This window comes from Calypte anna, chromosome 10 (genome assembly GCF_003957555.1).
Source record: "Calypte anna isolate BGI_N300 chromosome 10, bCalAnn1_v1.p, whole genome shotgun sequence".
Classification (NCBI taxonomy): domain Eukaryota; kingdom Metazoa; phylum Chordata; class Aves; order Apodiformes; family Trochilidae; genus Calypte; species Calypte anna.
Window position 1 is genome coordinate 14,142,978 of NC_044256.1, and position 12,474 is coordinate 14,155,451.

At 53.1% G+C, this 12,474-nt stretch overlaps 1 protein-coding gene across 6 annotated transcripts in view; it reads left to right on the forward strand.

Moving 5' to 3' along the window:
- The first annotated feature begins 2,171 nt into the window (after window positions 1–2,171).
- The window catches only part of NTRK3 (neurotrophic receptor tyrosine kinase 3), a 204,930-nt gene continuing 194,627 nt past the window's right edge, over window positions 2,172–12,474 (forward strand). For 5 of the 6 annotated variants that reach the window (XM_008491959.2, XM_008491958.2, XM_008491960.2 and 2 more), the window contains exon 1: window positions 2,183–2,430. In XM_008491959.2, the coding sequence (XP_008490181.1) occupies window positions 2,183–2,430 (248 nt within the window). Of the gene's footprint in view, window positions 2,431–12,474 lie in introns of all 6 variants that reach the window. The other variant, XM_030456762.1, reaches the window with a different exon arrangement.

Below are 12,474 nucleotides of genomic sequence, written 5' to 3' on the forward strand. Positions count from 1 at the left end.
ATTCCCAGCAGTGCCAGGTGTTTCTGGGACCTCTTCAGGTCCAGGTGTTTTACTTCAGTAATTTGCAAGCAGGTGGGGCTGAGGAAGAAATCAGCCCTCTGTTCACTAGACAAGTGCCACCACTTCTCCTGGGGATCCCTGACACTGCAGAAGCCCCTGTGATAGCAGCACTAGATGACTTTTAGTAGTCTCTTCCAACGTGAATTATCCTGTGATTCTTTGGATTTCCTGGGACACGCAGCCCCTCACACCTCATCACCTATCCCAGGCTTAAAGGTGAGGAGTTTCTCTGGTGTCATCCCCACTGCTGGGACAGGGTCCCTGTGAGCACAGCGGGGACACCTTGTTCCCCACTCAGGGGTATGGGTGCATGAATTGCTGTTAAAAAACATCCCTGTAGTTTTTGGGTTGATTTTTTTTCTTTTCCTCCCTGAAATCCTATTACTTCTTGTGTAGTGACATGATTTGGAGTGAGTAGCAAAACCTAGAGGTTTTGGTTCAGTCTGTGCAGAGATCCTTTAGCCTCTACTCCCTGTGCAAAGTCCTTTGCCTGGCATGAAGCAGACCCTTGAAGTATTTGGAGCCCTACACCCGTAATTCCTCTTTTCACCCGTGTTCCTGCCTCCCTGTTCCTTCCTGTTCCTTTATCACTGTGTCTCTGTGGGGAGGAGCAGAGACATGAAACTATTGGGGAGGTGGGGGGGGGGGGGAAAGGCATGTAGGAAAGCGCTGTAGAAAAGCAGAGCAAATTAAGCAGAGCTCTGATCTGCTTGGGTTTGTGCTTGCCAAAAATGCACCATGCATCTTAATTCGCTCTGCTGTTCTGCTCGCACTCACTGCTCTCCTGATGCCATTTCGGCGCTCTGAGCTCAGCCTTTTCAACACTTCAGTCTTCCTCCTCTTTCAGGATTTTTTTTTTTTTTTTTTTTTTTTTTTTGCATGTCTGATTGCAGAATCTGCGGCAGGAGGGAAGGGGAAAGCCAGGGGAGAGACGACCGGAGCTCAGACCCCGGGTGCTGCTTTTTGCACTTCCCGGCAGCCGGCTGAGTCCCCGTTGCATTTCGGAGAGGGAGGGGGGTGTGCGTCTGTGTCTTTTCTAGAAAGTCCTTCCTGGGTGCTCTCCAGTCGCTTTCTTTTTTTTTTTTTTTTTTTTTTCCCCCACCCAGCCGTTTGATCTACCTCTCGCTAGGATCCTCTAGAGAAAAAAAAAAAAATCGCAGTGATCCACATTGGTTTTTATTCTCTTCCAGTTCAGTTTAATCTTTCTTCCCACCCTTGAGTCCGGATTGCAGGGGGAGGGGGGCGAGTGGGGGAACCCACCCAACAACCAAGAGAAAAGCAGCATCGTCCTTCTTCAAAAGCCGAAAGAGCCTGAGAAAGCAGGAGCCGAGCCAGAGCCCCTCTGCTCCCCCCCCCGCCCCAGCACAAATTTAACCCCAGCTGCAACTTTTCCTCTGCCGGCGGGGCTGAGCCGGGGCTCCAGCAGTGCTGGGGTGGGTTTTTCCCCTCTCTTTCCCCCCCCTCTCCTAGATTGATTTTAGCTAAGAGGGAGGGGGGTGGGGAATCCTTTTTATTGCAGAGCCCGGCTCGCTTTGCAAGCCTTCCTCCTACTCCTCCTCCTCCTCCTCCCCCCCTGCTTTTTGTGCCCGCCGCAGCAGGGCTGGCCAGGCCGGGGGAGGGAAGCGATGGGAAGGGGAGGTCGCCCCCCACTCCTTCTTCTCCTCCTCCTCTCCCTCTGTGTGTTTTTTTTGCAGGTGTGTCAATTTTAATTCTGCCCAGTAGGTGGGACTTGGTGACTTTCGCACCGTTTTTGTTATTTATTTATTTATTTATTTCCCCGGCTGCCTCCCCAGCCTCCCGTTGCAATCCTCCGGAGCGGCTGGCGGGGAGCAGCGGCCGGGCCAGCATGCATCCCCGCCCGCTGCCGCTGCCGCTACCGTAGCGGGAATTACAGCCTCTCCGAGCCAGCTGCCAGCATGATTTCATCTGCTAGAGGATTTTTGCATCTGATCGCTTGAGGTTTTGTTGGTTTTTTTTTTTCTTCTTCTTCTTTTTTTTTTTTTTTTTTTTTTCCCCCCCCTTCCCCCCCCCCCTCTGTCTTTGTTTCCTTCCCCCTTTCCCCCCTTCCCCTCCCTCTATCCCCCCCTTTCCTCCTCCTCTTTTTTAGAAGCAGGAATCGGAGATGGATGTCTCTCTTTGCCCTACCAAGTGCACTTTCTGGAGGGTATTTTTGCTCTGGAGCATTTGGGGAGACTATCTGCTTTCGGTGCTGGCTTGCCCTGCTAATTGTCTTTGCAGCAAGACAGACATCAATTGTAAGAAGCCGGATGATGGGAACCTCTTCCCTCTCTTGGAAGGGCAGGATTCAGGCAGCAGCAATGGCAACACGAGCATCAATATCACGGACATCTCAAGGAACATCACTTCCATGTAAGTGGGGGTCCCTCCGGGCTTTCCCGGCGGGGTGCGGGCTGGGCTGCCTGTGCAGGGCTCAGGTGCCCTCGGCATTGCTGCGCTGCTTGGCACGGCTCAGCCCTGCTTCCCGTGCAGAGCACGCAGATCCGGCTTTCCCCCTTATACCATTCCCCAAATATTTTTTAAAAAAGCTCTCAGCAACAGTTTGGCCAAACCTTAAGAGGAATAAAGTCAATGAGATTTGATTCTTTCGCAGGAGAGAGAGCAGCAGGCAAAGATGCTAAAGCTGCTGCTTCCTTTAACTGTTTGCTTCTTCGCTTCTGCAAGGGAATAGTGTGTGTGTGGGGGGGAAGCAGCGCCACAGTCACACACAGCCCCATGTATACCCAAATTGGGCAAGAAAAGCAAGTTCGGAGCTGCTTGTTCTTTTTCGACACTTTGGATCCGATTAGAATGTGGTGTTTTTTGTTTTTTGTTTTTTTTTTTTTTAAATTCCCACAACAGAAAATGTTCCCTGTTCTGGCTGAGTGTATCTGGGGATCTGCAGTTTTGCCTTTTCAAAGGGAGGAATAAAAAAAAAAAAGGACAGTCTTAAGTAGCTTATTTAACTTGCATTGTTAAAATTTTGCAACTCTCTGTGGTGCTGCGATAGGATTTGTGTGTTTCCCTCTCGGGGTGGTGGCAGTGAAGAGAAGCGTCGGAGCAGGGAGATATTTTTAGTTGAGCACTTTGCGTTTGTTTGCATGCTTGTTTATCTGGAAAATCAACTTGAAGTTGCATTATCCTTGTTTGGAGAGGCAGTTAGCAAAGCCCATGTTAATCTCATCAGCGTGGAGTCGAGAAAGGAATATAGTCCTTTCTCCTAGATCTGATGCTCTGTGTGTGTGGAAAAGAAAAATTTTTAAAAATCCTCATCGCTTCCAATCTCTTTATTTTCCAGTACATTTTTGGGTGAGATGAACTCTGAGCCATTTCATTATTCTAATGCTAATTGAAATGTGAGCATTTAGGGAAATGTAGCCCCCAGAGCAAGTTGCCAGTGGGAGTTGAGAAGAGGTGGAATCTTTTTATTCTGGCAGTTAAATGCAGCAGGGTTTGAAATGAGTAATGGAGGCTTATTTATTTATTTATTTATTTATTCGCCTTGATTGCACAGTTGCATGAAGGGAGAGGGCTTTGCTGGGTCTCTTCCTGAGGCTGCTCTATTTGGTCACAGTGCAATTGCAGCAGAGCCATGGAGTAATTGCAGTGCCTCTTTCGCAGCTCTGCTTGTCACCTTCGCTGGGTAAAGATGATGGGAGATGCATTCCCCTGTTCCTTACAGCTTCATGCAACGCCCAAGTAGGTTTTCAGCAGATACCTGGACCCCCAGCCCTGGACCTTACCAGCAAAACTCCACAAACCCAGCAGAAATAGGGAAAGTAAAGGGGAAAACTAAAGCAAAGCCCCTTTTCAGCCGCCCCATATTTATCCTGCGTTGCTGTGCTGGAGTGTTCCCTGTGATGCTGGAGGGATATGGGTGATGCTGGAGAAGTCGGAGAGAAACTCGTGGTTATTTTTCTGTGCTTGCCATTTGTTGTGGTTTGGTTTTAACCCTTTGGGGAATGAGGAGCAGCTGGGAAGGCTGCGAAGGGTTTGGAAGCAGCCAGCCTGAGCGAGCGTGCGTTGTGAGATGCGCACATCCATCTGAACTGCTGCGAGAGGTAGTGCTACGTGAGTGCTTTGTGCCCAGAAAATGTCTTTACTGCTTTGAAGTAGAAAAATGCTGGTAAGCAGTCAGTAACAAGGAGAGGTTAGGGAAAAAAGATTAACTCCAAAACCAGAGATGTCGTGTGTTTTGGTTGGTATTTTTGTTGCTGTTGTTGTTTTTGGTTTTTTGTTGTTTTCTTTTTTGGAGAGGGGCTTCTCTCAAGTTGGGGAAGGAAGAGAAGATGCCTGTTTTTGCTGGAGGTTGTACACATCTCTGTTCCACACTGAGCAAGGCATGTTCCCTTGCCCCCTGCATCACTGCCAGCCTCACGCTTCCCTCCCTGGGCTTTGGGGTCAAGGCATAAGACTGGTGAACCCCAAAATGCTATAAGAGGCTGAGACTGAGTACAAGTGAAAACTTTCCCCAGGCGTCTGCACTTCCAGAGGAGGTGGCAGTGGTTTGTGGAGGATGCTTGTTGGGAGCAGAGGGATGGTTTGGATGGTGGGGCTGCTTCCTAGCAAAGGAGTTGCTGCTGGGAGCTGGGTTTAACCCGAGTTTGTACCCTTGTGTGGGAGATGTTGGGTTCTGAACCCTCCTGGCTTGACATCAGGCCTCTCCTTGCCAGCCCGTTTTCTGTGCTGGGGTCAGAGGTGCATCAAAACCCAGCCTGATCATCGCTGAATCACTCCCAGCATGTGGGGCTGATTCAGCTGGGTGCTGAGCTAAGCTTCCCCCTGCTTGCCACTCTCACTGGGGGCTTGGCTTCCTTCACAGGGAAAGGTGCCTCTGCCCACCAGGCTGGGGGGTGACTAGAGGAGGGTTAGCCCTGTCCCTGCAGCCTGGGGACTCTGTGTTCCAGCCAGGTCCTCCCCACAGGCCGTGGAGTGGTGGTTGTTGTCATCTCTGCTCCATCCTGCTGTTGGTGGAAGGCTGTGAGGGCCTATTTGGAAAGATGGAGAAAGAAAGTTGTGTGAGCTGGCTTCATGAGCTTGTCCATCTTCCTCCCCCCACACTCCATGCCTGAGCCCACCCCACTCAGGCAGATTCCCTATATCAGGGGCCAAGCCATTAGGAGCTTTGGATTATTTCACATCTCAGTGGATGATGAGACCCCTGAGGCAAGGATGACAGGAGGAGGACAGGAGACACAGCCTGCAGTGCCCACAGGGCCTCCATGGTGTACCCACAGTGTGGTACCCCATCTTTGAGCCTCCTGTTGCACCCTTCACATGAATGCCCTGTGCTCCATCGTCTGATGCTTCTGGTTTCCCATCCAGCCTCCTTCTGTTCAGGGAGAGCAGAGCAGCCTCAGACAGGGCTGGGTGGCTCCTCCCCAGCTGGACATGGGGGAGATGGTGGCACATACCCTTGGTGTGAATCCAGGTGGTGCCAGGTTAATGGTGAAGTGGGGAAAGACCAGGAGGTTCTTGTCCTGAGGTGGAGGAGGAGGAGGCTGGGTTGGCTGCTGTCCCTATGCCCTTTCCCAGCTTTCCCAGAAACATGTCCAATTTCAGATCCCATCCCTGGGGATGTAGCTCTGCACACAGAAATAACTGCAAGAGTTGCCAAGGGTCCTGTTTAGTGGAGGGATTGGCTTGGACCCTGGGTGAGATGGCTCTAGTTTATAGTTGTGCTGCTTGATTTCCCTCTCCACATTTGGGGAGAGCAGGACCATGGGGCTGAGGTATCTTCATGCAATTGCTTTTCCCTGGGCAGTTGGGTGTCCTTAACTGTGTCCCCAGGCATGTGTGACTTGTGAGGATGCTCAAGCTTCCCCTAATCCAGCCTCATGGCATGTGGGGGGGGTTCATCTTTTGCAACACCTCTTGAAAAAGACCAGATGCACAGGGAAAACTTCAGCCACAGGGATCCTACAGCACAAAACCGTTTCTGCTCCCCCTAGTACCAAGCAGCTGGGACATTAGCCACTTTGGATCCCCATCCATGGCACTCTGGGGGCTTGGCCAAGGCATGGGGTGGCCGTGCTGACCTGTGCAGCTGTGTGTCAGGGGGCGGGTGGATGCTCCGGGCGGGGGGCGGGCCGGGGAGTTACCCTTCTGGCAGCGTGGGCAGCGCCTGCGTGTACCGGCACGGAGCGTGGGGAAGGACTGACGGAGGAGTTTGCCATCTGGGCCTCCCTACTTCTCAGCTGTTGCTATGGCACTGCAGAGATGCTGACAGGCAGGAGGCAGTGGCCTGTGGTTGTCACCCCTGGGCTCTCTCAAGATAGGGAGATGTCCCTGATACATAGAGCCCCACTCCTTTACCCCACCTCACCAGGGGAGAAGGGGTTTTCTTAGGATAAAATACCCTAGAGGGTGGGTTTGCAGGGTTTATTAGTGCAGCTGATAGCTGCCTTCAACCAGGTGAGAACTGGGTGCAACTCAAGAGGAGGTGGGTTGCTGTGGAGCACCCTGGGGAAGCAGGATTTGGGGTCTCACAGGGCCAAGAGGAAGGTATCTTTCCTGTTCCCCTGGATAAGAGGAACAGCCCCATCCTTTCCTGCTGGGCTGTCCCACCAGCCCACGGCAGCATCTGCTCCATCCGTGGGCTTGTCTGGGGGTGGGAGCACCGCGTCAGAGCCGGTGCCGTGGGGGGGAGCAGCAGTGCAGCCCCCGCTTGCTGCGGGGGGAGCTGGGAGCACGTGGCGTGGGGGAGAGTGAGGGGGTGCAGGGAGCAGCAGCAGCAGCACCCCTTCCCTGCCAGCCCCGGCTGTGCCTGTGTGCACCCACATCTGGGGAGGAGGCAGGGAAGAAAGGGCTGGCATTGTCCAGGAAGGGCTGTATGGAGCAGAGCTTGCCTTGGTGGCACAAAGAGCCAGGAATGCTGTGGTGGTCGAGCTGGTGATTGCTCTGCTCCAGGCAGCAGGGCACAAACTTTTCCCCCTGCTATGAATTAGTCACAGCAAACCCAGTGTGTCTTGTGAGCTGCTGCTATCTGTGGACAAAGGGTTCTGCATTCCAAAAGTCTCCCATCCCATTCTTTCTCCTATCTCCTGGTCCCAGAGACTTTGGCAGCTGCAGAGACCATTCAGAAGGTCCCTAATTCAATCTACCTTTGTTTTGAAGGTCTTTGGCTTATGCAGAGGGGCTGCTAGGAATGGAGAGGTGGGTGCAGCATGAGGCTGTGGAAACAGAAGAGGGTGCAGCAGTGTTTGGGACAAGGAGGTGTGCTGAGGTATGGTCTTGAAGCTTTAGAGATATCTTAACCTGAGAATACTGTTCCTGACAGTTCCTGTATCAACCCCCCCAATCAGCAGGGGATTGGGTCCGTGATGGGAGCTGCCCTTTGCACCAGAGTAGCTAAACTTACACTAGGAGCACCCAGAGCTGGTTGTATTACCTGGGCTGGCTCCACGTCCTACTCCCATGGCCTTTCTTCTTGCTGACTGGCCCTAGAGGGAGACACTGTCCTGGCATGGGTGATTTCTGAGACCCCAGTACTTTTTCAGCCCTCCAGGTCACGTGTGAGAACAGAGCAGAAAGATCTGCAGTAGATGTGGTGGTGGTTGGAGAATTTAACCAAAAGCCAGGTCTCAGCTCTGATTTCCCAGTTGCAGCTGAACTAACACTGGAGCAGAGGGCATCATGCACACGAGGGTTACAGCCCTGGTTTGTCTGGGATCCAAGATTCCTGCTGAGTTGTGTCTTTTGATGCCAGATTCTGCTGGTTTCTGCCCCTCTGTGTGTCTGATCCCACTGGGGTCCCCAAGTGCTCCCCAGCCATGTCTGCACACCCTGGCTCTGCTGATGGCCCTCCAGGGATGAGACAATTTTAGTGACTGTCAGGACTTTTCTGAGATGATTGTGAGGCCTGAGCTGCTGTCTGGACAGGAGGAGCTGGTAACCTGGATGGCTTCAGGGTACATCTGACATCTCTTTTGGGTTTGGAGAGGTCTAAGTCAGCTCTGCCTGCTGACCTGTCTTTCTGAGATTCAAGGGGTGAGATGGGGATGCTTCAGGATGCTTCAGGTGTTTCATGGGGAGGAGAAACATATGGAGGGGAAGAGACTGAGGAAAGACCTTCCTGTCTGCCCATGGAGGCTGAGAGATATATTGCCTCTGGCTAGGGGCTTTTGTAGAGCTGGGTTAGGGAAAGCTCACTAGGTCAGCACTACTACATCAGCTCTCCCCTGTGGGGGTGACAATTCCATATGCTTTGACATGAGGATACTTGGGATCTCCAAGAGGCCTGTGACCATTCATACACCCAGCAATGCTGGTACATGAATGCAACCCCCAGTCAGGCCTGGGGATCACCCTTGGGGAGCCCTGCAGGTAGGTGGTGCTCAGCAATGCTGCTTGCTGCTACCCTGGCACAGGGGCTTGTCCTGCTCGATCCAGTGCCCGTGCTAGGTGTTGCCTGTGAGTTTATGGTTGAATTTTTTGCATCCCACCCAAGGGGGGCTGCAGTCAATCAGGGAGTGAATCAAGCCCTGAACCTGCCAGGCTTCCAAAAGTGAGTGTTAATGATGCTTCTAACTTGGTTTATTATTTACTAGACACTGTGCAATAGCAGTAATTTTGAGCTTTTGGTTTTCCTGCAGTGGGATTTTGGCAGGTTGTGTAGGTGCTTTCTGAGCAGACGTGTTTGACAGCAGCATCTGGGCTCAGCTCTTCCCCAATTTCTTGTACTCTTCACCCTGCACCAAGGGGTGCACAGCAAAACCCACACCGAGGGGGTGCTGCAGGGTGAGTTTCTTGTTACGAGGCTGCAGTTCGTGGTTGGGTATTGCAGGCACTTAGTGCCCCACGTGAGGAGGTGGGGAGCAGCAGGTCTGATTGCTCCAGGTTCTGGACGACAGTCCATGGGCCACCAGCAGAACCATGTCTGCACCACACGTGTCCCCAAGTTCATCTCCCAGCAGCGTGGGGCTCCTCCGGGGAGGAGCTGTTCCTGCGGGAGCGCTTGTGCATCAGCAGCTCCGTGGATGTGCCGGAACCATGAACCCAACCTCTGCCCTGGGGCAGCAGGAGCTCCCCTCAGCCCCGGGCACCCTCGGATCGGCTCAGCCCCGTCTCGTTTTCTCCTCTGGTCCCAGGTTCTGGTGACTGTGCCGCTAGAGGGCAAGCGGCAGCGGCGGACAGCCCGGCTCCGCACCCACCGCCACGGGCGCTACGGGGATGGAGCCCGAAGCCGGTGGTCCCGGGGGCTGCGGGTCAAATCATCGCTCTCATGGTGTCATTCAGGTGCATGCCGTGATGGAAAGGAGTTCGGGGTGTACTTCTGCCATATCCCTACTCTTGGTTGGCTCCTGCCTTCTCCCCAGCTCAGTATCTTGGTCCCTCGGTGGGCACCCGCCCCATGCTGGGAGGTCCCATGGGATCTGGGTGGGTGCTGGCTCATGGCTTTCTCCTCTGTGCTACTGTGGGAGGATACACTCGGTGCACTTCCCCATGTACCCCATCTGTGAAATGAGGGCATTTGCAGCTTTTTGGAAGGTGTTGACCCAACTAGAGTGCTGGTGCTCTGGGGAAGTATTTCTGGGCTGTTTGAAGTGCATGGGGAGCAGCGCCTGACCAGGCTGGTGTGCTGCCCTCTGCACCTGGCTTGTGGCTCTGCCTTATCTGTATGGAAGCTTCTTTCAGCTCTGCCCATTTTAATGAGGGGGAAATAGAGGCTCAGAGCAGCAGAGCAACTGGGCTGCAAGCAGCAGAGTGCAGGGATGGAGGCTCCTCAGCCCAGCACCAGCCAGGATTTAAGGAGAAGCCAAGCACAGAAAGGAGATAACAGAGCTGTTATATTTGTCTTATTGTTTTGAACATCCTTGGGAAGTGTCCTCTGAAAAATCCTGGATGTAGAGGTAAGAGGGCACAGGCTGTCTCCGGATGCCTCCAGGTGGCTTCGATGCTCTTTGTTTCTCTGATTAACGCTTTGATGCAGGAGGTTGGATGGAGGTTGAAGAGCTACAGAGGTCATGTGCTCTTCCCCATGGGAGAAAGGCTGAGAAAAGCCTGGTGAGAGATGGGGGGGAAGTGGCTGGCAGTAGTAGGAAGCTGGTTTTGACCCCGCAGCATCCCCTATGTACAGCTCCTGAGGCATGTCTCATTCTTCCTGGCAGCTGGGCCCAAGATGGGCTGATTATTTCCCTGCCAGTGATTGCCATGTGCAGCCAGCATGGTGGAAGGGCTGTGACACCCAGTGGTCCCACAATGCAACAGCAAATGGGTCTCCAGCATCATGGCATTGAGGTGGATGTGTGTTGGGGTGATGGGTGTGGGTTAGAGCAATGATGTTGTTTGTGCCATAGGCTTCATTTCTTTTGGAAAAAAAAAGATTAAAAACCTCTCCGGACTCCTGTTGGAAGGCTGTGCATCCCAGCTGCAAGTGCCCTTGGGCATCTCCATCCTCCATGTGCCATCCTGTTTCCAGACCCTGTGGGACTAAGGCTCCTGTCCTCCGTGTGAGACCTGGCTCTTGCTTTCCTGGAAGAGTAGCACCAGAAAACTACTTGTTGTATTTTTAGCTTATTTTCATGTGACCTAACAGTTGGAGAGCCAAAGGAGAAGCCAGAACCATGCGTGCAGCTAGTTTGCATCCAGCTGCCACCCAGTGCTGTGATGTAGGAGATAACAACAGTGTTTGTTAGTGACTGTCCCCATCCTGTACCTGCCCCACAGCATGTGGCATCACCTCCACCTTTGCCTTATTCAATCTGTCTAAAAGGAAAACTCTGTGTTTATTTAAAAACAAGGGTCTCAGCAGTGGAGCAGGGAGGTCAGGAAGGATCCCCAAGGCAGTGTGATGGCACAGGTGGGTGCCTTTGGGTGGTTGTCTTCAACCTTGGTGTTTGCTACAGTGACAATTAAATGGCTTAGGATCCCAGGGCTCCAGGACAGGATGCAGGGAGATGCTAAGCCCAAGTGCCATCCCTCAGGCAGCCCCTTCCCTGCAGCTCTTCTGCAGCTCTGTGCTCATCTTGGTTGTACCAGGGGGTGACAGGGCAGCAGTGCATTTGCTGACTGCCCCATGTGGTCCTTGGGAACTGAAAAGTGGGTAGCAGCAGTGACCATGGCGAAGTTGGCATCCTCCTGGGTTGTGCAAGGCTGTCCCTTGACTAGATCGCCCTGAGCTCTTCCCCAGGCTGTCCCAACTAGGAAATGGTAATGTGGAAAGGCTCAAAGAGAGGCTGGGAATCCAGGTGCTGCTGGGAGCCCTGCATGCTTAGGGTTTTGCCAGGATAAATTAGGAACATAAGTGCTCAGCTGAGCTGCAGAGATGCCAGGTTCTTACTTCTGACCCTGCTGGGACATGAAGGCACACAGGAGAAAGCTAGATGCCTCCAGCCACTGACATTCCTTCTGCTCCTGGAGCATCTCTGACCTCATCCCCATCCCATGCTCTCCATGGAAACGTTGTTCAGTGGCCTGGACTCGGAACCTCAAGTCCTGGCTCTCTGGTCTGGGATCCAGCTGTGCAGATGGCTCCCTTGGGCTGCATATCCTTCTCCTGGACCGCAGCCCTCCTCCTGCCTGCTTCTAATCCAAGCAGACAAGACCAGCTTGGGTATCCCTCATGCCCATCCTAGTTCACATGGGATTACCTCTGGGGAGCTCTGTGACTTGTGTAGCTGGAAAGATCTTGTCCCCCCAACTTTTTGCCTCCATGGTATGGCTGGGTGCAGTGATATAGGTCCTTGCTTTGGCTGTCTCCTTCCTTCCCTGTGTTCTCCAGCCAAAATACATCCCAGGGAAAGTGAACTGAAAGCCATTGAGTCACTTAGGGGCTGCTGCTGAGCAACCTGGGGAGCAGACAAAGTTCAGTGGGACACAAGATGAAGGATGCTGTGTGTTCCTGGCTCCCCAGCTTACAGAGTGCGTTCTTGTCCTCCTGGGGCTCTTCTCATACCAGTTCAGAGAAGCTGAGTGTTACTGGGTACAGTTTCCTGGTTTAAGCCTTTTATGGACTCTGGATATATCTGTACTGCCAGCAATCTTGTGGGCTGTACCAGGCTCAGCAGTGGGGAGAGCAGAGCAGCAGAGTTGGGTCAGAGTCATGGCAGCAGCTTGTTGCCCCTTTGGCATGTGTTGCTCACCTCAGGTCAGGGGGGAGGCTGGATGGTGTCTTCAGAAGCACTGGGACAAAATATGAGCTCAAGGAGTGGATGCAGGGCTCAAAATAGCTGGGCTGTGAGGGAGCTTGGTGGGGTCTGGCACCCAAGGGGTTAACAGCAAGGTGCACATCACAGCTGGAGAGGATATGGGAGAGGCAGAGCCTGGTGAGGCTGGAGAGGTAGCAGGTGGGAGAGAGAGCTGTGAGGATGGGTGAGGAAGGCAGACAGTTGCAGTGCTCCTTACAAGATGCTGCAGCCAGTGGGTTGGGGAAGAGGACCTGAAGCTGGGAAGCTCTCAGGTATGGAGCTGTGTGGG